Below are 27,366 nucleotides of genomic sequence, written 5' to 3'. Positions count from 1 at the left end.
GTGAAATCTAATTGATAAATCTTAGTCGTACAAAGTCCCCATGGGAAGTACTTGCGTTATGCAGCTTTAGTCTATATGTCACTCATTGAAAATTTTAATAGACAATATGATTAAATCGTTCTTCATCTTTATACATACAAGATTCAGTTGGGGGAGAAAAAAGAATCGACAAAAGTTTTCGTTGGGTCGCGTTAATTCTAACAATTAAATCACGATGCGTGTTGTTGTATAGTAGGAACCTAATTGGGAAGGAGTGAGATACGGACGTAGAAGGAAAGGAGAAGACGGTGTCGATGTCGGTGGGGCGCGTGTATGATATAGGTAATATCGAGTAAGAGATTAGAATTTGAACAGTCTGTGTTTGACAGCGTTAGAAATGACGGCCGCGAACAAGGAGGAGGATGTGGAAGATGCCTTCGAAAGGAAGTCGACGAGGCTCTCAGGTATTTCATTAACTTTTTCGACAGATCGGTAACTGAGGTTCGACGTTCGTATCGAGTCAATTTAGACAATTAATTGTACATATTTCCCATCCGGTTTAAAGAGCGTCGCGAAGCGAAGAGCGAGTTTCGAAGCTCGATAATGAGATTCAATTGCATGTAATTTAAAAACTCTAGTAAATATAAGCATCTAAAGAGCAATACGTTTTATACTGTTCTCTTTCAAGTTCGCACATGTATATGTATCCGTAACGTCTCGTGCACGCAATTAAATTATAAGGAAAAGCGACAAAATTGTTATATAATGTTTTTTTTTTATATACGGTACGCGATGTAGCATTCAGGACTAAATTTGTGTTCGCGAACAGCTTGAAAGCAAGTATAATTTTGCATAATTCGATAAAAAATATGATCGAATTATATCGATCACTGGGGAAATGAAACGTGAAAATTTGAACGTGATCGGTACGGTACGAATTAGAAATCATTCTATTAAATAGGTACGTATACGTTAAAATGATTTATATCGAGCGATTTCTAAAAATTCTTTTAATAATATAGAATTTAGTCTCGTTTTCATTCGTGATAATTGCTTTATTCAAAAATATAAAAGTGGTAGCTGCTCATCGAAGAAGAAAAATCAATGGCGCGGCAACGATACTTCGTTGCAACGAAGTCTCTGGTTAATCGTAAACGATGATACAAACAATGTCTTGAAACCCATATGCGAAGAACTATTCTCCGACTTCCAAATCTTACTAAAAATATTGGACAATGTGTGTGAAAATTGGTCTGCAAACTATAAAACTTGCGAAGTGTAAAGACTAGAACTGGATAAGTACCCGGAAACTTTTTTTAAATTAGTTAATTCTGATAACTGAAATTACTCATACCAGTGTTAGGCACGTGTTTATTGTGAAAATGATAACAACACGAGAAGTAGATAGGAAGTATTTTGTATTCCAAAAACGTAGTTAAATTGCGAAAATGAGCCGCGGTCTTTGTGATATTTGCAATATTTGAATGACCATTTAAAACGAAGGAACGATAAGACGATATAAGCAATATTTACCAATTTTCTCAAAATATTTCTCATCAGAACGCAGAAGCAGCGACTAAATAGTGTTTTGGTGATAACGATATCGAAACACTATCGCGTGCTATCGACAACACATAATACAAATTTTCGACGCCATTAATTGGTTTAAACGTACGATAATGTTTTGTTTGGCTAATTTCCAGGGAGTGAAATAAAATCGTTGGATTTTTATTAGCTTCGAACAATTTTGAATAACGAATAGAAAAATTTATCCGTGAACTAGCTTTTGTCTATGGTTTCGTTCGCCTGGGTGTCGATTTAATAAATCTATGACTTAATTTACAAACGTAGATAAAAGTTAGTTTACGGGCGATTTGAAAATTTTTATTCCTTATTCGTGAATAAAATTTGTTCACTTTTGATTATGCTAAATGAGTGCACAGCGCGGTACTCGTACAACACGGTCAAAAAAATTGCAATAGACCTTGTATAACGTGGTTTCGTATAGCGCGGTAGATACACACAAGCAACCACTGGCATCGTCTATGCGCTCTCTCTCTCTCTCTCTCTCTCTCTCTCTCTCTCTCTCTCTAGCTCGTATCACTTTTATTCGTCTCTCTCTTTCTGTTTCTTTAGCTTGTATTCTTATTTGCGTGAGATTGGAGTGTCGGGTAACGCGATTTCGTATAACGCTATAGATAAATACGTATTTGCGCAACATCGTACGGCTTTATTATTGCTCTTTATTTCTTTTACAATCTCTTTTTCTAAATCGTGCCCCCTCCAATTTATAAGATTCCTACAACGCGGAACGAATTTCGAAAAAAAGGAACTTTTTTTCTATGAAAAAGCGTGCTCAACGCACGCCACGAACATGTTTCGATCGTTAAAATAAATTTGTTTAACTCGTCGATTTCCCATAGTGATCACATGATCATCTTTCATTTTTTTTTTTAAATTGTTTACAATGAACGAACTTTAGATATGTGCTTGTAAATTTTAGACAATATCGATAGGAGTCCTATAAAATAATAAATCAGTGTATAGTTGCTCGATTGTTTTTTACACGATACTCTTTCACCGTGTAAAAATAGGGTCAGGCGTATATTTCACATTGTAATTTGAAGGAACGTCGAGGACATCTTTGCAGATGGAAAAATGTCATGGCGGAATTTTTTTTTTATACGATCGGCGACGATAGATCGCGTTTTTAATGCGTCAAGCATTACTGCTCGAGAAGCGAGCAATCCAATTAAATAAATAAAATAATCACGTAAATTATGAACAGAAATTTTCAACGATCAATAACTAACTTTGGTCAATAACTAAAAAATTGCCTGAAACGATTAAAATTTAAATAATACATTTAGTTTGTTGACAAGTGTCTAAACGGCTGAATGGATTTAAGTGAAACTTTATGTTTAACCCTTTGATCCCTATTGGAATAGTACGTTCTATGAAATTTCCATTACAATATTGTTGGGATGTGTTGACTTTAAAATGCCATAAAATTGTGTTCATTTTTCGTCAGACATTGTGCAATTTTGAAACTTAAAAATATCTTTTATATCTTTACGCACGTTTCGTCGAACGTACAAAATAATTTTTTCTTTTATACCTTCAAATGAATTCTATATAAAAAAATTAAATAAACACATTATCTTTGTTTAAAATAGTATAAAGGAATTATTGCGACTTATTGATTTCTGTTAAATTGTGAACTTTTAGTTACTAACAAAGTGCAAAGTATTCTTTTCATTTCTCGTTATATTGTTTTATTTAAGTAATCGTTTCAATTCCCTAGATAAATGATATCTTTATATTCTATTAGTAAAATTTTTTATTAGAAATATACCCATTAGGAAGCATTATACAGTAATTTTAATAGAAAATTGCTTTTTTACTATGGATTTGTTTACACGATAATTTTTTGTTTTTACGAGCGATGTATTTCAGTCGGCTGTATTGTTAAAATCAGACAGTTAAATGACGCGTAAACGGATACATAAATCCATAAAAAAATGCGAGAGATAATGTTAACTTGCGTCGCTTTCGAATACAGTATCTTACAGTCCAGGGTAACATAGTATATCTAAATCTACGAGATCCCCGATAACTCGAAGATACATGCGTCTATATTCAATATACACGATCATATATCACGAATGCAGAAAGTTTATCTATTTATACGAACACATGGTATACCAATATGTTGATAAACATACTTATGTAATTGTGCAATACTAGTACCGTGAATTTGTAAAAACGTTTTGTTTTCATTTTTGTAAAATAACCGACGAGTGATAGCACGAGGATGACACGATTTACATACATATCAAATTCTTATAAATGTGGGAATACGTACATAGCTGCGCGGTCACCTAATGACTTATTGGCAATGGAAATTGCCAGAGTGATTATAAAGATTTGCAGAACGTCTTAAATATTTTTGGTATTTAAAACAGACAATGAGAAAGACAGTTTTCTCCAGGTCATCGACGTGTTTTAAGATACGTGACAGCTCTAAAATGATTTCGAGTTTGGAAAATATGACCTTGATAAACATACATTTCTTTCTATCGCCAAAAGTAGACAAGTTACTCAACTAGCCCGACACTGTATAACAAGAATTTATAAATTTGCATCCTTTAAAACATATTTTATATATTTCCGTTAATCAGTATTTGCATCACTTTTTTTACACGGTACGCTTTCACCGTGTAAAAAGAGTCGTTATATTTGTTCCACCTAGTATACAGTGTAGAATGCGATACGATAATAATTTATACAACTACTCGGTAGTTGTTCTTTGCGTTATCGTTCATTTATCAAAGAATCGAGAGCAAGGCTAGGACACATGTTTTTATAAACATTATTTATTACTATCACGTTTTCAATCGATCACCGAACCAGGGCTCACCTATTAGGATGCCATAATCTATTTTACACCCCAATAAATGTTATCAAATATGTGCATTTGTCGCACTCGGATTGCTTCTTTCACTTTTTACCTTGCGTGGTCTTGTGTATTTTGCAATAAAGTTCATGGACTGTTGAAATAAAGGCAACACGATAAATGTTAGAAAACCTTATTTATATTTTTTATTTTCATTTTGGGAACACAGAGAAGCCCCTAATTTTCCTAAGGCTATTTTTTAGGAACCTTAACTATTTTAAACCAAAATAGATATGTAATAAGTGAAATTCCACGAGGATGTAACTTTTTCAGGATAAACGTGTTTAAAATCATAGAAGGTCTCGTGAGAAATATTGCTAAAGATTGGAATGAAATTGATGAAAAACAAAGAAATCGACAGAATTCCACCCTTAATTTGAACGATCGTTTTGAAATGAAGCTGATAAAAAGAATTAAAAACGATATTATTAATTATTTTATTTATATAGCGAATGTATTTTTGTTAAACAGAAAATTCTATTATTTCAGAGCTACTTGGAATCAGACATTTGCAGGTTTTTCTATGCTTCATGGGAATGATCATCGGATATTGTCTTCGAGTGAGCATGTCCGAAGCTATAGTCGCAATGACGCAAAATTCTAGCAGCCATGACCATAAGGTAAATTTTTGTAAATTTGTAACTTCAAACAAAACGTTTATAGATACAATACATATTGTTTGTTTTAATATCAATATTGAAAAATTGTAGGGGACGATTCACGACTTTGGTGAAATGGCTAAAAGAAATTATTTTTCCTTGATGAGACTTTAAATATACAAAAAGTTTAGTGAAAATGTTCTATCGATTTTTCAATGTTTTCGTAAAAGAATTTATCCTCTATTGTAGGGCAATCAAACAAATTACTGAGATTGATTTTACAGCCAAAAGATATTACAGTCGCTTGTATTGTAAAGATAAAATTAATCTTGTCGTTCGATAAATACTTCAATTTTATCGCCAAGTAAAATGAATGCATATTTGCTTTATTGATTTTGTAATATCTTTTGTATCGCTTTTTTACAAGCCAATTAGAGAAATACGTTTTGTGTGTAAAAATGCTACCGTTAAATGAACACTCGCACTAAGAAACAAATCTCGAAGTATAATCTACCGATTTTGTTTGAGCTGCTGTATGAAACAGTTCTTACAAAAATATAAGACACTTATTTACTTTACTGGCTTAATATTTTTCATACAAAATAAATCATCTCTTTTGTTTCTATTTTGCCCTTAACAATTTTTTAATATTAATATCCAAGCAAATAATGTTTCTTATATCTATAGATGCTTTATTTAAAGTTGCAATTTTTTGTCTGGTACTGTGGATGAAGAAAAATTGATCGACATACAGTCATGGATAAACATAAGTGGACAGATGATGAAAAAGGATATCAATGAAATTTAATCAAATAAATATTAACAATCGGTGTAAGCTCAAATTAGGTTTAAACAAAAAATCAAACAATCACTGAGAGACAGAAGTAAGAGGGCAATGAAAAAATTTGTCCACCATCCGGAATTTTTTTTTCAAAAATGCGTAGGATTTCGGGGGTATGTGTATTGACTAAAAAATATTGTAATTGACCCCTGCAGTCAAAAATATTTTTTTAAGAACGATTTGAAAATTTTTTTTTTTGCCGAAAAATTTAGGCACCCCCCTGTCAATTTTTCTTAAAAATTCGTTTTTCATTTTTAATAATTTTGTTTGACGCCCTACAGAAAAGTTGTCTAATACTTTTTGGTAGGTACCCATGAGCTCTACTTCAGAAAAAAGTTTCATTAAAATATATTCACAATTGTAGAAGTTATGGCTGTTTGAAAATTGGACCACTTTTATGTGGTTTTACTTAGTTTACGGGGTTCAGGAAGAACTTTTCGAACATTTTTGCAATTTCTACATATTCTTCATTAAAATACGCGTAGTTTGCTTTTTTAAACATTAAAATCGTCCAATCCGTTCAGGAGTTATGACATTTTAAAGATTCGCATGAAATTTCGAGGTAGCATTTCTGGTCAGAAATTATATTTTCGGTAAAGAATTTTTTTCTCGAAAGTGCGTAGGATTTCAAGGGTACGTGTATTGACCAAAACTGATTGTAATCGACCCCCGCAACTAAAAATATTTTTTCCAGAAAGATTTGAAACTTTTCAATTTTCAGGGTAACAGACAGTTATGATCAGACATTATATTTTCAGTAATGAATTTTTTACTCGAAACTGCGTAAGATTTCGAGGGTATGTCTATTGACCAAAAATAATTGTAATTGTCCTCTACAACTAAAAATAATTTTTTCAGAATGATTTGAAATTTTTTAATTTAATTTCTTAATAACTTTTTAACGAAGCGTCAATCAAGAAATTGATATTCTTGATTGTCGTCTTATTTTGGCCTCTAGAATCTCCCATTAAAATTTTTCCCAGAGATGGCCGAACAACTTGTATACTAGAAAGATAAATGTTACATAAAGGTTAAACCTGTAATTATGATGCTATAGTAATTAAATTTCATTGATATTCATTTTCATCATCTGTCCACTTAATTTTGTCCTTAACTGTATGAGTCATGAAATTCGCAGAGTATCTATAACGATTGTTATTGTTGCGATTAGGTGTTTGATTGGGACCAAAATGAGAAGTCGCAGATTCTGAGTGCGTTCTTTTGGGGTTACACAGTAATGCAAATACCGAGTGGTTACTTGGCAAAAACATGGAGTGCTCAAAAGCTGCTCAGTTGTGGAATGCTGGTTTGCGGTGTTTTGAATATTCTAATACCGACTGCTGCGTATTATGGCAACCTGATCACGGTCTGTTTCTGTAGGGTGGGCATGGGCGCCTTTCAGAGTTGCCTTTTGCCCTGTATACATACCCTCCTTTCAAAATGGGCACCACCTTCCGAGAGAGCACGACTCGGTGAGAATCCTTTAAAATAGTAATCTTCTGATAATTACTCTGCCCTACGACACGGCTAATTACGCATCTGCGGCCAGGCTGATGCAACGAATACAGTTAAATATTATTTTGTTACGTGTTACAGACTTCCGTCTGCACTCTTGGATTTTTATTAAAAATGTACACCCATCTTAACAAGCACACTACGTAGCATGTTGCACCAATCTGGACTCAGTCGTAAGTCAAAATTTTCAAATGACCGGCTCTTAAGGGTAGTTGACCTGATGGTCGATCACTTACTGACGGATGTCGATTCTTTTAACGGAAGACTACTTTTGATACTAAAATACTACCTTTAATATTACCTTTAATATCATAAAAGATTTTAAAACATACATCTACACTTGAAAACTAATTTTTAATAATAAGAGGTCGGGAGCATTTGTCGATTAACACATGTTTTGTATTATTTTGCAAGTGTTTAACACGTTTACGACACTGTATATGGTAATCAGTATTGATTTGTTTTTCTCCTAAAGCAAATTTTCAAACTAAAATTTTACTATTTATGAAACTGATCGATTAATGGGTCAACTGCCTTATGCACGGTCTGTCGCATGTAAATAAATAATTATTTAGAAAATAGAAAATAATGAAATCTACAAGTAGAATTAATAGTTAACCCTAGCTATATTATGACTATATCTTATTCAATATTTTAAGACTATTATAGACTTTTTTGTGAAATTCCAAAAAGATTTTCTTAATTTATAAAACAAGGGAATCGTTTCATGATATCTTTTCGAAAAGATAAAATAAGATTTTGTGATAAGAATAAATGTACTCCAAACTCAAATTTAGTGAGTACAATCTTGTAGTAAGAAGACAGTTTTTCAATTAGGAAGAGCACAAATGTCGATTTATAAGAGTATTGTTTATCGTGTCATTCGAGTGTGAGTGGAATGCGTCGATATATTTTTGCATCGAGCATACTCATCGACAGAATGATAACACATTGTATATTTTTTTGAAGAAACTGAATATTTTTATATGTTGATATCTTTGAGTATGCTTGTATGTGCAGGTACTTCAGTAAACTTACAAGGGGGACTTTCTTCAACCTGAAGAAACAAATCAAAAACATAGAATAAAATTTCTTTGTTCGAGCTTTCGTTTTTGAGATAATTTAATCTGAAAATTTTTGAAGTACGAATGAGACAAAGCCTCGTATACCCAATTTTATCCTACATTTTCAACTTATTTGTTCACCATAAAATCATTTTGACATCTCCTTAATAGACAAAGTTTCTAAAAGTTTGTGACTTGGTTTCTGTAAGAAAAAAATTCTATAAAAGATATTGCAGGGATAACGCGTAACAAAGGAATTTGCAATCAACGCAATTTTTAGCGATTAGATTAAGTTTGACAACGAAGAATTATTATTGCGATATCTTAATAGACATCGTAATATAGATTATGACTCTCGCTTGTGTTCACCCACTCATAATTTACAGTGGCGAATACAATATACTCAACACATGACCGATTGTGGAATTTCCCACATTGTATCACGCATTATTTTGTCCTTACAAACACACAATAAATGTGCTTATAGTAACTACATGCGACCTAAAATCAAATACGACATTAACAAGCACCAGATAGGACTCAATTTTCGAAGAATATTCATATTAATTATGGTGCTAGTCTTTTATAGACCTTTCTCGAATTTTTATTGAGTACAGTTCGCAAGATTATCTATTTCAGACTATTTCACTAGGAAAAAATAATTTGACTCCACTTTTTGAACTTTTTAAAATTTAGTGACAAAGCACTCAATTGATACATAACTTTTTATATTTGAAATAAATTTTCTAAATAATTGTGCTCAATACTATACATTTATAAAGAAACATTTAAATACTAAAGGAAACCTTAAGAATGTGTGTTATTTCATTAATTTCTTTTCGTTTCCTTTTGTGGAGTTAATCGGTTAACCCCTTAACGTTCATGCCCGAGTCTGACTGCTTTGAAAAACGATATTTGTTTAATCTAATGGTTTAAGGGATGATAATATTTGTTTTCTTTCAAATTATACGTTGGATACAACATTGTAAGTAACAAAAACCGCATTTTTAGAAACAAATCCAATAAAGAGAACTGATCATTCTTGGTTAACCCGAAAAATATGAGCGTCAAGGGGTTAATTTCAAATTACGTTTCATACTGTTTGCGACAATGATCTGTCAAATTCGATTGCTTGTTTGTTGTAGGAGCATTTGCTTATGCTGGAGCACAGTTCGGTACTGTGATTTGCTTTCCAATTTCTGGATTTTTAGCGGCATCGAGTTCTGGTTGGCCATCCGTATTTTATGTTTTCGGCGTTCTAGCTGTATTTTGGAGCATCTTATTCTATATTTATGGTTTCGATAGTCCGTCCCAACATCCGCGAATAACGGAGAAGGAAAGAGTATACATAGAGCATAACTTAATGAGTGCCGAGGAAAAGGAAATGCTAGATCGCGAAAAGGTAAAAATTTTCTCTCTGAAATAATATTATTATGTTTTTAGTTTACAGTCAATTAATAGTAGTGCTTTGGTCCCTGGAAAAGTTTTAGTATAACCGAAGAAATGGCGTTATTTTATAGAGCATAATTAATTTAATCAATTATGTTTCATTAATATTAGCAATCTTGTCCGTAAAATTTCGTGGATTTTCCTTCATTGAATTTACCAAAATATAATTATTGAGAGCGGGGTTTATTCTTCAGGTAAAAGTTTCTTTTTCACAGTATTTTTAATGTTGATTTCTCTACTTTATCACTGTCCATCTTCGATATTAATTTTCAAACAAAATTGTCAATTCAAAGCACCATTTAGTTCTAAATAACAATTGACAATAGTTCATTGCCTTCCATACAAAGAATTTTAATAGATTATCTATTATTTTAAACGAAACGTGCTGATAGAGATGTTTATCGAAAATCCATCAAAACTTTTGCACGTACCTAATATTTCGATTATTAAAAAAACAAAGACAAACTAATACACTGCGTGTTATAATTATAAAACTACCCTAAAATTTTCAATTTCATATATATTCTTGTTCACGTTAACAATTTATGTTTCTTTAGAAACCGTGAATTATATTTATTCTAAAAAAATGAATTACAGAAAACTGATTTGTTACTATTTCATAACTATAGAACCAAACATTCGGATGTTTCTTCCGTTGATATTTCGTCAGTTTTGTTTCGTCTAGTGTGTTGGAAGTGTGATAATGCATTTAAAGTTTTGTAATTTTTTTATTATAAATGAACACATGTACCAAGTTTATTTATACCAAATTATAACAAAACTGATTAACTAATAACAAATATACAGGGTGTTCAGCCACCCCTGGGAAAAAATTTTAATGGGAGATTCTAGGGGCCAAAATAAGACGAAAATCAAGAATACCAATTTGTTGATGAAGGCTTCGTTAAAATGTTATTAATATTTAAGGTTCCGTCCGTACTGAATTTTTTTCTCGAAAGTGAGTAGGATTTCGGGGGTAGGTCTATTCACCAAAAATTATTGTAATTCACCCCCGTAACCGAAAATAATTTTTCCAGAACGATTTGAGATTTTTTAATTTTTTCGAAAAATTTCACACATTCTCGAATTTTTTTCTCAAAAATGCGTAGGATTTCGGGGGTATGTGTATTCACCAAAAATGATTGTATTTGACCCCAGAACCTAGAAATAATTTTTTTAGGACGATTCGAAATTTTTTTTTTCGCCGAAAAATTTAGGCACCTACCCCCTGTCGATTTTTCTTAAAAATTTGTTTTTCATTTTTAGTAATTTTGTTTGACGCCCTACAGAAAAGTTGACTAATACTTTTTTGTAGGTACCCATGAGTTCTACTTCAGAAAAAAGTTTCATTCAAATATATTCACTATTGTAAGAGTTATGGCTGTTTGAAAATTGGACCACTTTTATGTGGTTTTTCTTAGTTTACGGGGTTAAGGAAGAACTTTTCGAACATTTTTGCAATTTCTACATATTCTTTATTAAAATACGCGTAGTTTGCTTTTTTAAACATTAAAATCGTCCAATCCGTTCAGGAGTTATGACATTTTAAAGATTCACATGAAATTTCGAGGTAGCATTTCTGGTCAGAAATTATATTTTCGGTAAAGAATTTTTTTCTCGAAAGTGCGTAGGTTTTCGAGGATACGTGTATTGACCAAAACTGATTGTAATCGACCCCCGCAACTAAAAATATTTTTTCCAGAAAGATTTGAAACTTTTCAATTTTTAGGGTAATAGATAGTTATGATCAGACATTATATTTTCAGTAATGAATTTCTTACTCGAAAGTGCGTAGGATTTCGAGGGTATGTCTATTGACCAAAAATGATTGTAATTGACTTCTGCAACTAAAAATAATTTTTTCAGAATGATTTGAAATTTTTTAATTTAATTTTTTAATAACTTTTTAACGAAGCGTCAATCAAGAAATTGATATTCTTGATTGTCGTCTTATTTTGGCCTCTAAAATCTTTCATTAAAATTTTTTCTAGGAGTGGCCGAGCACCCTGTATTTTTGTTATTAGTTAGCCAATTTTGTTATAAAAGTATTATCATTATATCTATCAACAGACGCAAAGAACACCATGGAAAGCGATTTTTACTTCGGTGCCGATGTGGGCCCTTATAATCGTCCATTGTGGTCAAAATTGGGGATACTGGACTCTTATCACCGAAATGCCAATTTACATGAACGCCGTTTTAGGGTTCGACATCGAAAAGGTAAGTTAGAAAAATTCCAGAGAAAATAATTGCTTCTCTTACAATATAAGTTTCGCTTAACTCTAGTTTGCGAATATTTTGCAGCAATTATTTTCGGTACCTTTTCAAATCCTAAAGATATTTAAACATTTTTTCATTTATTATTATTAATACATTAATGAAGTTTCAGCTATTTTCTTTGCATACTCTTTGAGGATTCTTACGAATTTCTGTTTTACAGAATGGCCTAATAGCGGCTCTTCCTTATCTGACGATGTGGATCTTAAGTTTTCCAGTGAGCTGGTTGTGTGATTATGCTTTGAAGAAAGGTGTTTCTAGGGGAGTAGCCAGGAAAGTGTGCAACACTATCGCTCACTGGGGACCAGCTATAGCTTTGGTCGGTCTTGCAGCTATGCCAGTTCACAATGCTCCGGCGGCTGTGACCATTCTCGTAGTAGCCGTAGGATTAAACGCTGGATCTCTTTGTGGATTTCAGATCAATCACATTGATCTAAGTCCGAACTTTGCCGGCACAATGATGTCTATTACAAATTGCATTGCGTCTGTAATTGCAATAATTGCACCGCTTGTTTGCGGTATGATCGTTCCTAATGAGGTACGTTTAATTGTTAAAATTAAACTTACTTGTTAAGTTGATAATAATATACGTTTTCTTTCTTTTTTTTTTAGTCGAATGTGAAGCAATGGAGTTACGTATTTTATTTGTCTGCTATAGTCTACTTTGTGGGAAATTTAATTTTTATCATCTTTGGTCAAGGTGAAGTTCAACCGTGGAACAATTACAGTGTTGTAAAAAATCGGAAGTACAGTAGGAAAGAATCTACGACAGTGTAAATACATTCGACGCGAATATGCTATTTCTTGCGAAAGTAGAATATATTTTAATGTTAAGAATTCAAGCAGAATATGTGGAAAGAGCTTTATGTTGGCAAAATGAGAAGCAGATAAATAGACGAACAAGAACGGGTAAAACTACACGCGTGACTGTCGATTTCGATCAATTAATTTTAAGAAGATCTACGAGCTAAGGTGTTTTTTACTAGTTTTCTTCAACTATTTTTTTTCAGAAATGATTTTTATTTATAGTAGCGTCTATTTGTTGGTAACACATGTCATGAACTATAACATTCGAAATGTGACAAATTGATGATTAATATTGTCATAAATTAGTACAATAACTTATAATAACGTTGTTGTTACGATAATAGTGGACACAATGTGTCATTTAAGGAAAAGAAACTTGATATTACTACATTTTATTCTATTTTACAAGTACAAATGGTATAATTTTTACCATAGAAGAGATTAATTTTGAACTGTAAAGTCAGAATAATTTCCTTACACGTGTCAAACTGTGACTTCAATTTGTACCATTTTTTACTATTTATGTAAATATCAGAAACCTGCATTAGTACTTGGGATATTTTTCATTTTTTTAAAGATTTACTAAAGGCAAATTGATTAAAATTAGTAATACCATTTATCGTAATTTCCTGCTGGTAGCTTTAAGTTATATCGAAGTTGTATAAAACGTTACTTATAAACAAACAGAAACAAAGTGTAAAAAAAACTGGAAAAGCCTGTATAATACGTGTGCCGTTATATATAATAATAATGTTACAACTTTTATATAATCCTGTTAATACTATTGTTTGTGATAGAGTTATAATTACGAGGATTTCATTTCAATGCTTGAAAAATAAAAATGAGCACAGCGAGTGCGCAAATCGTAGCAAAAGATATCGTCATGACTGTATGCAAGGTTTTTGTATAATTATTTACAAGAAAATTAATCTCTTTTTAATGCTGCCTCTCTTTAGACGCGTACGTGTATACAAGTTTAAAAAATAAAGACGATTAATTCAAAATTTCTGTAGTTCAATAGGTTACACTTTGTTTTAAGGAACCAAAAATTCAGTACCTTTTTTTTTTATCAATGTATAGTATTTGACGTGAAGAATCTAAAAATATTAGTTATATACAATTATAAAGGGATCCTTGTAAGAAAGCTTTAATCTTCGATTTCTTGACGGTTTTAATTAGCCATTAGTTATTTGATGGTCAACAATGGTTAGCTTATGGTCATCCATAGTCAACAATGAGGTTGACATCACGGTCAGCAGTCCAGTGAAACTCCAGGAATGACCAAGAAATAGAACTAACCGAAATAGTTCTTCCATAAATTTAACTTTAACTTTGTGTTCCCCCATTATCTTACAAAGGGGTATAAGTAAAGCCACTGCTGATAAATTCTTCAGTATTCCTGGGACCTTCAGGATCTTCAGATTTAAGTGCTAAGCAATTATCGAATAAGTAGCTTCTTTTTTTATATTCATTTTCTCGTTCTTCCCTCCGGTCACCACTGCTTGTTTGATACAAGCAAGTGATCGGACATGTAACAGGTTCTACTGATCAGCCGTCTTCCTCTGGATAGTATGATCTGAGGGAAAACAGGTACTCCAGCTGATGTGCACGGCAATTCCGTCGTGCACTACTCTGCTGGACATTCTCTATTCTTTAGCTCTCGGTGGAGTGCGTAGAACAAATGGGGAACCCAAACTTGGAGTCACGAATTTATTCCTGAACAATCATATTTATTCGATCGCGTCGCGTCGCCTATTTCCCAATGTTTTCTCGTTTTCTTTGACGAAATAATTGCGTGGCAGAACTAAACGAGGAGATCGAAGGAACGTTGATTCCTTCCATCTCCTTAGTTTAATAATCTAACAATGTGAATGGAAGATCGATGGAACTTGGATTCCATCTATCTCCTTTCGGGTTTTCACTCGTAGCAACCTCCTCGTGGTGAGACCTGGTAATCGGTGTTATCCACGATGAACAGTTTGTCTTCGTGGATAATGTCGAACTAATGGCTGCGTATTTAAAATTGTGTCTTTAAATATTGGGTAAAATTATTAATAATATGTTGTAGTAGCACTGTTCATTTAAACGAAGAGGTCTCTCTATCAATCTATTAAAATTGTAGTATGAATATCTAGATACTTTATCAGCGTAGACAACAACTGTCCGTTTAGCCCATATGAAATTTATCCAAAATAGGTATTGGTATAATAATGTTAAAATAGATCAATTATACTGGAACTTTGTCATGTTTGTTAATAAATGTATCTTACCAAATCTGTGGAATAATGTAATATTAACATGCTGCTGCCCTACACATCATGTACAGCAAGCACGATTGGTCGTGGAGGACAAATTTCATGGTCATCTCGTTCTCCAGACTTGACACCGCTGCTTCATAAATTTGTTTGGTGACATCTAAAAAATGAAGATTATCGTAAGCCATTAACGACACTGTAACACTTCAACGTGTATCATTCACGTTAATTAATTGTCTAAGCAGTTGTATCGACTGCAATGGACGACATTTAAAACTCGTTTAGAATATTTTTTAATTAATAATTTGTTCAACCATGTACCTTGAGAAGCAATGTCTTGAAAAGCGGACGAAATATTAGTCTTGTAATTCTTAAAGGATATAAAAAATTGCAGATTGATACGTCTTTTAATATCCGAGTTATAGTTTTAGTATATTAATTTCTTATAACTGTAAAGCTCAAGAAAAAGCTTTAACCAGTAACAAAGTTTACGCACACAAGGAGGATATAAAAAAATGTTAAACTCAAAGTTCGTTAAAATTGATAATTGACTTTAAATGTATCCCTTTCTCTCTTTCGTGGAGCCTCTGTGGGGTTAAAAATTCTTTTTCTAATCTTAGATACACACTTCATGATTAAATTTAAATACTGTTGATATGTATTGGATTTGAAGGCCCTACGGCTTTTAGAGGAATCGAATATATTAATTTAAATTCAAAATAATATTTTTCTTTTTCTAATTAAAGTATATTTTTTTAAATTGTTGAAATTGTATCGAAAGTGTAAATATACGCTACATGTGTTACTACGTCACTTTCTTTTACTTGCTTCAGACCATCGCTCTCTGCTTAGGTCACAGTTGGCTCTTAGGTCTTCCGCGAGTTGCTCATCCTTGGTCTTGCGCCTATGATCTACAACAGAAATATAGTAAAAATAGAGAGTAGTATTTTAATAGAAATTTCATCGATTGTAAAACCGCGATAGAAATAGTGTTAAAAAGTAATGAAAGGCTTAGGGCTATATCTAGCACAAAGTAATTAGAAATCTAGGTAATTTAATAATAATAACATTTGTAGCTCGTGTTTCCTATTGATCGTGATTCTCAAGTAGTATCTTATCGGTGCAAATATCAACTATCGCGAGACTCTGCAAGAAAAGTAGAAATTTATCGTTATAAGACGCAAAATAAATACGACGTATACCTAAAATTCGATCAATATAATTACGGATTGCTTCGCAATCTACAACTAAAATTCTATTAAACGGTATCTACGCATTTTATATTCAGTTCCTCATGATCGACGATGTTCGATGTAAGATAGGGATAAACAGAGATCGGCCCTTTTTTTAAAAACAAAGGAATATTAAGGTATAGTTTGTCGTACATCGTTTCCCATAATAATATTCAGAAGTAAATTTGTATTTACTTTCTTTTTATTACTCCTGATACTAAAACTTATAATTTTGTAGATAGTAGCATATCAGCTGATGCAATTCATGAGACTGAAATTGATAATTTATACCAATATCGAATAATATTTTTATATGTAATATTAAATGTAATACTTGTGATATTAAACGAAATAATACTAGTAACTTTCCGTTTACGATAGTTCAATTTTCATTATTGGACTGTATAACAACACATGTCTATTATGTTTTTTCACTTAGATAAGAGAAGAAAAGTGATAATAGGACGTTGTACATTCGCTCGGCGAGCGTGCAAGTATGAAAAAGAAGAGTGGGAGAATCCCTTTTCGGCGATGGACTATAAAACCACGATCGACCGATTGATGGATTGTAGTGTCTTTTTCGCGATTTACCTCGGAACTCGACCCTACCGAACAGTGGTCGTGTGCAACAGTGAATTCATTTTATCAACATGACGCACGCCGTGAAGAGAGTCTCGATCATTTCCATCTCGGAACGAATGAAAATACCGACCAACAAACCCCAAGGTACAGAACATTATTTCGCAATTTGCAAAACAAATATTTCGACAATTTAGCTAAAGACCCCCCTCCCCCCCCCTTCACGCTCGCTGTTTAAGTTTTAATGTCTTATAACGACTATTAACACTATTTCTATCAGTGTTCGCCGTCCAGTGGATTGATTTCGAGAACACAAGTCCTAAATACCACGGCGAACGAACAATATCAAACAACTGATAGATTTATTATCATCGAGAAAAGAAACCGAACGTTTATCGCAAACAACTTTGATCTATTTTTGCGTTCACGGTTTTACATCGTTTCCAACTGGCCTTCTGTGCCCGATTCTGTGTTTACTGTACCAGAGAACTGTAATAAAAATGTACCCGTCCAATAACGCGATAATTCGACGAGATATTCGACAGAAGGCAATCTGATTTTGATTTAATGACAACGATTATAGATAAGTCGTTATTTGTCACGACTTGTGCACAGATTAGCCGCGCTTGTCGTCATTTAGAATCGTGCTTCTCACGTGTTTCGAGTTCTCCCACCTGCGTAATCTTTTTTCAACCTATTAAGATACTCTTTAATATTTGTATTGATACTAGATTTACAGAACCCGTTAATTCCACTCACAATCATCATTTATCATTAATGTATCGACATGAATATTTATTTTAATTGAAAGAATTTAACACTGCCGTGCCCCTTTCATATTTATCCTTTCTTTTCGCGTTTAAAAAAATCCTTTCTATGAAACCGCAGAAATTTTTCACGAGTTTCCGTTTGGGTTTGTACTTTTTAAATCGCGAGAACAATTAAAAACAGGTTATACGATTCCCAGCAACGTTCTTTAAGATAATGTATGTATTTTCATGCACAGTGTGTAGCATACCTACGTGACGAATCGCTTTAAATTCCAAGACATGACGCGAACAGATCCTCAATGTCAGATTTCTCGCGATGTCCTAGAGATGCGAAACAAACAAATTGCTCGTCCGCATTCTCTGCATTCCTGTAACGCGGAATGCAAGAAATATAGAATGCAGCCGGTTATCAGAATGAGGCAAAGGTATACATAAACAAGAGGGCCTAATCAGTGCTTGCAAACTCGTTGAAATCGATCGAACGGCACCGTTTGATTTTCAATCATTTCCCGAGCACAATACCGGGCAAACATGTACCAACAGTTCCAGTAATTGTTTAAAAAGGAAACGAATATTACCCACTGACCCAATATAAAATATTATCGTAGCTGGCTTCTATTTTTCGAGATGTAATTATTAGAAATCGTAAGTTACAACACGAATTGTTTGGCCCAACTTACGCAATCCAGTTGTCAGGGTCGATTCCATTAAAAGCAAAGGAAATATAGAAAAATAATAAGTAATTACAATTTATTTTGTCCTTAGAATTGTTTACTCGTCGCTATTATCTTGCGAAACGATCCAAACCATTACATTTCGCTCTGCAAGATTTTATGCAACCTTTTTCTACCTTGGAAACAAAACTAGACCAACTTAGGTTGTCGCAGAATGAAAAGCAATGGTCTAGCTTGTTGGTAAATTTTTTTTTTTACTTAATTTAAAAAATTTACTTTGAAAAACTTTGTTCAATGGCTGTGTACACATTGTGTGTTCATTAAGACGATCGATCTAAGGAAATTTTATCTTTACATTTTGTATTTTCCTTTCAAGATTCGATTAGATTTTTATTGAAATTGATGTATGGATAACGACGATTACCTCTTATACATTTTTGTTTTTCTGGTACGTGTAGGTCGTTTATAAAAATTCTAAAAGTCATTGTAAATCAATTTTAGAGAAAATTAAGTTTTATATAAAAGGATAAACATTTTCCCTATTCCATTAAATTATTAAATTGCGACACCGAAGATCCATTAAAGGCAATAAGTCGAATTAAAAAAAAAATTGTCGAGTTTTGATGCTTCGAAAAACGTGACTTTCAAGAAGAATTTTATTTATCTCAATGTGTATATTGCACTGTGATCAAATAATTACTTGCTTAAACATTTCCTCGTACAATTTAGAACGTCAAGATGATTAAGACAGCCTCTATTGCTTTGCAATTCAGTGTATGTGTGATTATGCTCGTTAACAATTACTGAAGTTATTTCTTAATTTGATAGATACTAGAAGCTCGATAATTCGTGAAATTTATTCGCGTTAGATATTTTTGTAAATCTTTTTGCTAAAATATTTCAAACGTGGATAACTGTCTCGAAATTAAAGATTGTTAATCACATAAAATACTTTAATTAATTTATCGAATAATTCAAATTTAATTCTCTGGCAACAGAAAGTTCAGAAACGCTTTTCTTTCAAGACACAATTTGTTGTTAGCGCGTGTCGATAAACATTATGGGTCTGTTTATTCTTAATTTCAAACAAATGTCGTAAGCTGTTTTTATTGTCTTTTTTGGACGGACTTGTATATATTGCCACATCTGTTTAAAGATGACAACAGTTGCAGACTTTTTACGAACGACGAATAAACTTAAACTTTTATTTCGTGCAATCTGATGATTTAGGTGCTCGAAATTTTAGCCAAGATAGGAATGTTCCGAGTGTGTCGAACAGTAATTCGAGTATGTAACTCAGCATTTTTATGCTGTGTCACTTCATCGCTGTGTGTGTTTCCAATTAATTTCTTTAATTAAAAAAAATACGAAAGGAGATTGCTTTAACTTTCTTCTCTACAATACACTTCTTTTCAAGATTCATTTCAACCAGAAAAGAAACCATCGTTATCCGCGAATCAATTTTCTTCCTTACTATCTTTTTGGGTGAAATAATATGCAACTTAATTTATTTTTTTCTAAATAAATTAATTATTTATTCCCTGTCTAAACACTCATTATCCATTATTTGCTCGTTCACGTATTGATTCGTTCAAATAAACAATACATTGAAAAAGAGTTTCTTTCATTGTTAGATGGCTCGTTACTTTCACGTTCAGCTCGCGCGTTGCTCGATATTAAACCGCAAGGGGTTAAACAACGACGAATACCGTAAAACGTACATTTAATCGGAGAAAAGTGAACGATTATAAAATATGTGAATAATTCTTCCGTCGGTTGACCGTTTTTGTCACGGAAGAATGTGACTGATTAAACCAGAGACCGGATAACCGTGTCTACTCTACCATAAACGCCTAGACCGGAACAATTAAGTCGTCAATCAGCTACGACACTTACGCGCGCGCGTTAGTTTACGTCTTCTCAATTATTTAATTACCTAACATAAGTTCAATTTAAGTTTAAGTTTGTATAACAATTAAGTGTAATATAAGTTAGCAAATAAATTGTACCATAAGGAAATGTGATTCTTTCACATATACACACAATGGATTATGAAACTCCAACCCGTGCAGCCAAAAGTTGTAATGAATATTACATGTAAGTTACATGAACATTTATAGAATATTTTTGAAGTCATAATAAGACTTGCATTCGAGTACAAAACACATAAATTTGAAAATTTACAATGTTATTACAACAGCAATAAAACTTTCATGTGCTGTAGTTATGTAGGATCTTAGGATCTATATTTGTACGAAACTTTTACTTTAAATTTATCATTTCAATAAATCGTTGAAGCTTTTTATACTTTTCACGAATTCGCCTGTGTTAATTTTGACACAATTTTTTCTGATAACAGTTAAACTTCTCAATTAACGTTTTATAAGTAACAGAGATATTGTTATGTTAGAACCATAGCAATATTTTCGAATCTCTAATGGTATTATTTTTAGTATTCCGTTTGAGTAAAAGTGAGAAAAGTTATTAAAGATTATATTGACCAGTCTTAAGTTTATCGTTATCCAAAAACAGTACCGATGAATATAGGTAAATATACCAGTATTTATGAATTTCGATTGAATAAATGTACTACCGATATTCACCGGTATAGTATCGATATTTTACGTTACGGTAGGAACAAAGTTTGAAATCAATTAAATTTTTTGCATCGTTAGACACAATTGGTTTTGCATTTAATTGCATGTTCGTTTCTACATCCCGCCATTTAATCTTTTCTTTGGCGCATGCATATCTCGACAGGAAAAGATATAAAAGAGAAACATTGTTCGGTGCATAGAAATAAGCGTTTGCAGTTACCAATAATCAACGCTATTAACTCTAGATTTACGAGAATCCATCAATTTTACATTCCATACTTAAACTAACAAAACTCATAAGTATTATTTGTTAACAATTCATTTGAATTTCTAACTAAAATTTCTTTTTGTCATTTGCAGCATGGTTTGGATGTAGACACGTGCAGGTCATTTTGATGGCCTTCAGCTTCATGTCCTGCTATGCTATTAGGGTCACCACATCCGTGACATTGGAAGCAATGACGAATGCTTCCACTGCAAATCCTGACTTCGAAGTATGACTTTTTTTTTATCTATGCATTTCCCAGTTAATTATTTATATATATTTTTTCTGGTCGGTGGTTTCACTTATAATAGAGCCTTGAGATTTACAGTGATTCATTTATTTGACGAGTCAGATAAAGTTTGAAACTATCGTTTCAAATATTGGTCGTAAATAAAAGTCAATATTCATCGTAAGCTTCTTTAAAGGCGTGAAATATGAAAAATGTTTTTTCGAAGGCATAAATTGTGCCTGCATGCATATAAATTTCTTTCTCACGACTCACGTTAGTAAGAATTAAATATGCGATAACAATTATAATTGCTCGTACCGAAGTGTTCTGTGGATATGCAAGTGTACAGCATCCGTAAATGTACAATTTGATGTGAAATTAATGGCAAATGGTAAACTAGCTCTTTCTGCTGTAAACAGTCTGACTTAAAAATAACCCCTTATCGCAAACATACGTTCAAATGCATATATCTCGAGACCATTTGATAGCGACCCTCGTACTAACATTAACATTATTATATTTTAGGATAAGAATTGTTCATTATAATTATTATTTATTGATATCATATGGGTCTTTACCCTCTATACAGGATATTCGGCCCTGGGAAAAATTTCAAAGAGTGATTCTAGAGGCCAAAATAAGACGAAAATCAAAAATTGCAATTTGTTGATTGAGACATCGTTAAAAAGTTATTAACGTTTAAAGTTCCGCCTGTAAACATACATCCAATGTATTTTTTTATTCTTTGAATTTTGAATCGTGAAAATCCTTCAATCCATCCAGAAGTTATGATTTTTTAAACATACGCATAAAATTTCAGGCCAACATTTCTGGTCACACATTATATTTTCAGTAATGAATTTTTTACTCGAAAGTGCGTAGGATTTCGAGGGTATGTGTATTGACCAAAACTGATTGTAATTGACACCCGCAACCAAAAATAATTTTTCCAGAACGATTTGAATTTTTTAATTTTGTCGAAAAATTTGTCCATCTCTAGAATTTTTTTCTCGCACGTGCGTAGGCTTTCGGGGGTATGTCTATTCATTAAAAATGATTGTAATTGACCCCCGCAATTGAATGTAATTTTTTCAGAATGATTTAAGATTTGTTGATTTAAGTTTTTAATAACTTTTTAACAAAGCCTCAATCAAGAAATTGATATTCTTGATTGTCGTCTTATTTTGGCCTCTAGAATGTCCCATTAAAATTTTTCCCAAGGGTGGCCGAACACCCTGTATAAAATTGAACAGTATTTCATATTAATAAAAAACACAACTAACGTGCAACGTTCTCAAAACTGGAAATTCTAAAAATTCTAAAACTTTGGGGATATCCACGCTATACACCATTTTGTTCTGTTCAATTCTAAGGGTTGAGGTTAACAGACAAATATTAATTAGGTTTATCGAATGTAATATTAAAGTTCATTATAGAAAATATCAAAAAGTCAATGATTAAACTTAGAAACTAATTTCAAGTTAAAATTTGAAATGTCTTCCGATACTTTTGGTAGAAATACTGTTAAAGGTACATTTTATTCTAAAATGATAGTCCGAAACGTTGATGTTATTTGTTAAAGGAATTTCCATGGGACAACAAGATCAAAGACAACATTCTAAGCTCATTCTTCTGGGGTTACGTGTGCACACAAATTATTGGAAGCATAATAGCGCAGCGGTGGGGGGCTCAAAAACTTTTCTCCCTTGCCGTATTTATTTGCGGTGTGGCCACGCTTTTGGTACCCGTTGCTGCCACTTACAGTGGTTGGGAGGCTGTTTGCGTGACAAGAGTAATCGCTGGGTTATGCCAAGGCACTGTGCTTCCATGTCTTCACACGTTGCTTTCTAAGTGGGCACCCGTCGAGGAAAGGGGGAGAATGTGTAAGTATTTACTAAAAATTATTTAATCGATTAACTATCATGATCTCACACAAATTTAAGATTATCAATTTTTCTGCAATGGTATTCGTCGTGTTGAATTATTTTCTAATTTCATTTGTCTAGTCTTAGGACCCATTCCTTGTTATATGTTTTGTAATATATTATAAATGTTATAAACATAAATGTACGAACACTTTCTTAATTTTTCTCTGTTTGCGTTAGTATTAGTTTCGTAACTTATACTATCTGTGGCGTCATCTTCCATGCTCGCCACCAAAGGGGTCGCGCTCTCACAAGCGCTCGACCGGCCCCTCGTTGCTATACAGGGTGTTCAGCCACCCTTGGGGAAAATTTTAATGGGAGATTTTAAAGGCTAAAATAAGACGAAAATCAAGAATTGAGGCTTCGTTAAAAAGTTATTAACGTTTAAATTTCCGCCTGTAGATAGGCAACTTGTATACAGCTGCGTGCGGGCGATAGTAGTTTTCGCTCATTGTTAGTGACGTATCGACAGCCTCACAGTTTTCTGAATGAGAAAATTTTCGTCTTATTTTGGCCTCTAGAATCTCCCATTAAAATTTTTCCCAGGGGTGGCCGAACACCCTGTATATGTATACAATCCTCAACCTACTTCCCAATATTCCAGTCGTCTAAGGCAGGACCTGCTAGAAAGCATTAATGATGACTTTTCTACTCTTCTACGATCTTTCTCGAGTTTCTAACCACATATCTGTCTGTATTACTTTGCATTACTAATTACTAAAAGCATTTTATATTTGCTATGTGTCTTTCAGCTACCTTCGTTTATGCCGGAGGCTGGATTGGAAACGTGATCTGTTTGCTGAGTTCCGGTTTACTGTCGGCTTCTTCTTTGGGGTGGCCCAGTTGCTTCTACTCTTGGGGTAGCATTGCTATTATCTGTGGTAGTCTCTTCTTTATCATTGGCAAGGAATCACCAGCTGTACACTCGAGCATACCTCAAGACGAAAAAGAATACATTGAAACTAGCCTCGGTATTACGGAAACAGAAGAGGTACGTATCTAAGTATACGAATATTTACAGAAAACAGAACAATATTACGCAGTCTGCACAGTTTTATCAGTAACCAAACATGTAAATATGTACATTCCTTTATCAAGTTATTGTTTTTTTCCTTTCGAGGAGTTAATCAATTTGACAAATGAGCAAACGGCCAATCGCACCTGCAAATCTTCTATTCGTCATCTTTTCTGCTGCATACAGAATATTGGATTAAAGAAAAGAAAATGTTGATCTTATCCGCGACGTGGATAGTATTCTAAAAATTCAAACTCGAACAATATTATCATTTTTTAATTTATTCTCTATTTTATGGCACGGAAACCGCTTTCAAATCCTTAAAATTGGAAACGACAAGCCGGAAACGCTTTAATTTTTCCGGAATTGCTCTGATGGACATATTTGCTAATACTTTAATTCAATATTAATTTTTGTAATTAGAGTCATAACAACTAGAATTGATCATTTGGATAAATAATACATATTTGCCGTTGACCAGTGATTTCGGAATGAATTTATCTCCCTGTTAGTTCGGATAATCAACATTTTACTGTAGTCTTTGTCTTCGTGTACGATTCACGCAAAGATGAAATGTATAGTATGTTTTGATATTGTGACATTAAAGCGATTGTTTTTGTAGACATTATCGACTCCATGGTTTGCGATGCTAACTAGTTTGCCAATGTGGGCATTGCTAATTACGCAAGCTGCTCAAAATTGGGGCTTTTGGATGCTCTTGACGAAAATTCCATCGTACATGGGTTCAGCCTTGGGATTCGATATAAAAAAAGTAAGTAATAAACTGTACATGCTGGATATTTCGTAACATGGGAAATAACAATAGTTTCTGAACATGAAAACAATAGAAAAAAAAATTTATAGAGAACTAATTCGTATCGTACATTAATAAAATTCAACAAAAATTACTAACAAATAATATTAATGAGCTCTGTGATTTTGGAGACGTGGAATCTGAAACTTGTCAAATTCATGTTTCGTAAATAAGTAAATATTCGAGTAAATTTACTATTTCACGTGTGTATTGATAGTGTTTTGGGCCGTGAATGTTAATTATGCCCTATATGGGTCGTCAATGGCAAATTTTACGTTACTCGAATATCTATCTTTGATAATGAATCGTATGTATTCAGGACGATAGTGGTCAAGGTCATCGGTGATACGTTTCTTTAATAGTTACATGATGCATATTCAGTGAAATCTTATTTTAAATCATTCTTATTGAATACTACATAACATAAACAACAGTTTCTTATTACGTCGATAAATCAAAATTGCAGTTGCATGAAATTAAAAATAGTTCCAGTAAATGTTATTGATTTTGATGGTAATTATTCAAACAACAGAAGAATACCATTTTCCATTAAAAAAAATTTAGGTAACTTCCACCCCCTTTTCCAAACAGTCGCCCCAAAAGAATTTAAATAGAACTACCTTTAAGTAAATTATATGAATAAATAAGATATTAATTCCGTAATCATACAATGAAAAAATTCAATTTTTGCCGAGAAAAAAAGAGAAGGAAAGATTGATTCGATAACGTTTGAAATTATCTTTCAGAGTAATTTCTGATTGTATAAGCTTTCAGAAAAAAAATTTCTCATAAAATAAATTGCTTCAAGTACTTGTTTTACAAAAATACTGTTCGGTATTTCCAACTGATTTAGTTACGTAGTCCATTTTAATTTATTTCTCCGATCGAGACATATGTAATTAACTGACTTTTTTACTCTCCACAATAATTGAATCTTAGTAACTTCTTAGAAAATCGTTACCGTATCTAATCATTAATCTTATACGTTTTACTGAAATTCTTTTTAGAATGGAATAGTGAGTTCATTACCGTATCTAACAGCGTGGATTTGCAGTTTCCCTATCAGCTATATCTCAGATTGTCTCATCAAACGAAATATTTTTACAATTCAAACTTCGAGGAAAGTTTGCAACACGATTGGCCAATGGATTCCAGCAGTTGCACTAATCTGCCTTGGATATGTTGATAAAGAAAATCCTGAAATAGCAGTAGTACTTTTAGTAATTGCTGTTGCTTGTAATATTGCTGTTTACTGTGGACACAATGTGAATCACATGGATCTTAGTCCTAATTTTGCTGGTACTTTAATGGGAGTTACAAACACAGCTGCAAACGTGTGCAGCATTTTGGCTCCATTAACTGCTGGAATTATTGTCGATGACCCGGTATGTATACATTTTTCTAACATTTAAGATAATTCAACCATCAAATACTATACATATACAGAAATTTTATTGATCATTTTCTTTGTTTTTATACATCTATCCTATAAAGCTGAAACTGACTACTAATTTTTAATTATCTATATTTTTCAGACCAACGTTTTACAATGGAGGAACATATTCTTTTTGTCAGCTGTAATATATTTCCTCGGGAATCTTATATTTATTTTGTTCGGCACAAGTAAAATTCAAAAGTGGAATGATCCAGTAAAAAAAGAGAAAGATACAGTTTTGAACTGTGTAACAGAATCATCGATGGAGAATGGGTATATACAGAGAGAAAAAGTCAATAAAAATGCGGAAATAGAAAAAAATATGTAATGCAACCATGACACGAAAAAAAAAAGAGAAGAAAATATAAAGTATATCGCCGTTTTATTTATCTTAATTGTTGTAAAAGAAGAGCATACACAGACCTATTATTATTATAGATATTATTTTTCTCATTAGACTTTACAAAATGTGCTTAAGACATGACTCCTGTATATAAATAGTGATATGAATGTATTATATTTAATATTTATTATAAAAGTATAGTATAAATAATTTTATCTTAATTGTCAAGAATTATCTATTAAAAAA

At 32.6% G+C, this 27,366-nt stretch overlaps 2 protein-coding genes and 1 long non-coding RNA gene across 9 annotated transcripts in view; 2 read left to right on the top strand and 1 right to left on the bottom strand.

Moving 5' to 3' along the window:
* Window positions 1–314: 314 nt before the first annotated feature.
* Window positions 315–13,861, top strand: LOC143343495 (putative inorganic phosphate cotransporter). The gene is made up of 8 exons (XM_076768465.1): window positions 315–443; window positions 4,925–5,055; window positions 7,047–7,347; window positions 9,600–9,856; window positions 11,974–12,123; window positions 12,344–12,718; window positions 12,793–12,953; window positions 13,027–13,861. Exons 1-8 carry the CDS (start codon window positions 377–379, stop codon window positions 13,058–13,060), a joined length of 1,476 nt encoding a protein of 491 aa, XP_076624580.1. The 5' UTR covers window positions 315–376; the 3' UTR covers window positions 13,061–13,861.
* Window positions 13,862–15,214: 1,353 nt separating this feature from the next.
* Window positions 15,215–27,366, bottom strand: part of LOC143343497 (uncharacterized) — an 89,152-nt gene continuing 77,000 nt past the window's right edge. Inside the window, exons 1-3 of one of the 6 annotated variants that reach the window (XR_013079978.1) lie at window positions 26,372–26,485; window positions 24,270–24,448; window positions 15,417–16,153 (exon numbers count right to left, since the gene is read on the bottom strand). This is a non-coding gene — a long non-coding RNA (uncharacterized LOC143343497). The other 5 variants (XR_013079975.1, XR_013079976.1, XR_013079973.1 and 2 more) reach the window with 5 other exon arrangements.
* Window positions 16,878–27,333, top strand: LOC143343494 (putative inorganic phosphate cotransporter). 2 transcript variants are annotated; one of them, XM_076768462.1, is made up of 7 exons: window positions 16,878–17,200; window positions 21,455–21,588; window positions 23,171–23,471; window positions 24,266–24,504; window positions 25,151–25,300; window positions 26,350–26,727; window positions 26,878–27,333. In XM_076768462.1, the coding sequence occupies exons 1-7, from the start codon at window positions 17,125–17,127 to the stop codon at window positions 27,103–27,105; spliced, it is 1,506 nt and encodes a 501-aa protein (XP_076624577.1). In that variant the 5' UTR covers window positions 16,878–17,124; the 3' UTR covers window positions 27,106–27,333. The 2 variants fall into 2 exon arrangements, with proteins under 2 accessions (XP_076624577.1, XP_076624578.1); XM_076768463.1 differs by lacking the exon at window positions 16,878–17,200 and adding an exon at window positions 20,152–20,594.

This window comes from Colletes latitarsis, chromosome 7, assembly GCF_051014445.1.
Source record: "Colletes latitarsis isolate SP2378_abdomen chromosome 7, iyColLati1, whole genome shotgun sequence".
In the NCBI taxonomy this organism is placed as follows: Eukaryota; Metazoa; Arthropoda; class Insecta; order Hymenoptera; family Colletidae; genus Colletes; species Colletes latitarsis.
Note: the sequence above shows the minus strand (reverse complement) of the source record. Positions and strands in the feature narration are given on the sequence as shown.

Bases quoted from the DNA above. Each gene is read 5' to 3' on its own strand.
- LOC143343494 (XM_076768462.1), top strand. From the start codon at position 17,125: ATGACGCACGCCGTGAAGAGAGTCTCGATCATTTCCATCTCGGAACGA. The intron at 17,201-21,454 runs GTACAGAACATT...TGTCATTTGCAG, and splicing joins ACCGACCAACAAACCCCAAG to CATGGTTTGGATGTAGACAC. The intron at 26,728-26,877 runs GTATGTATACAT...TATATTTTTCAG, and splicing joins GAATTATTGTCGATGACCCG to ACCAACGTTTTACAATGGAG.
- LOC143343495 (XM_076768465.1), top strand. From the start codon at position 377: ATGACGGCCGCGAACAAGGAGGAGGATGTGGAAGATGCCTTCGAAAGG. The intron at 12,719-12,792 runs GTACGTTTAATT...TTTTTTTTTTAG, and splicing joins GTATGATCGTTCCTAATGAG to TCGAATGTGAAGCAATGGAG. The intron at 12,954-13,026 runs GTAAATACATTC...GAATTCAAGCAG, and splicing joins AGGAAAGAATCTACGACAGT to AATATGTGGAAAGAGCTTTA.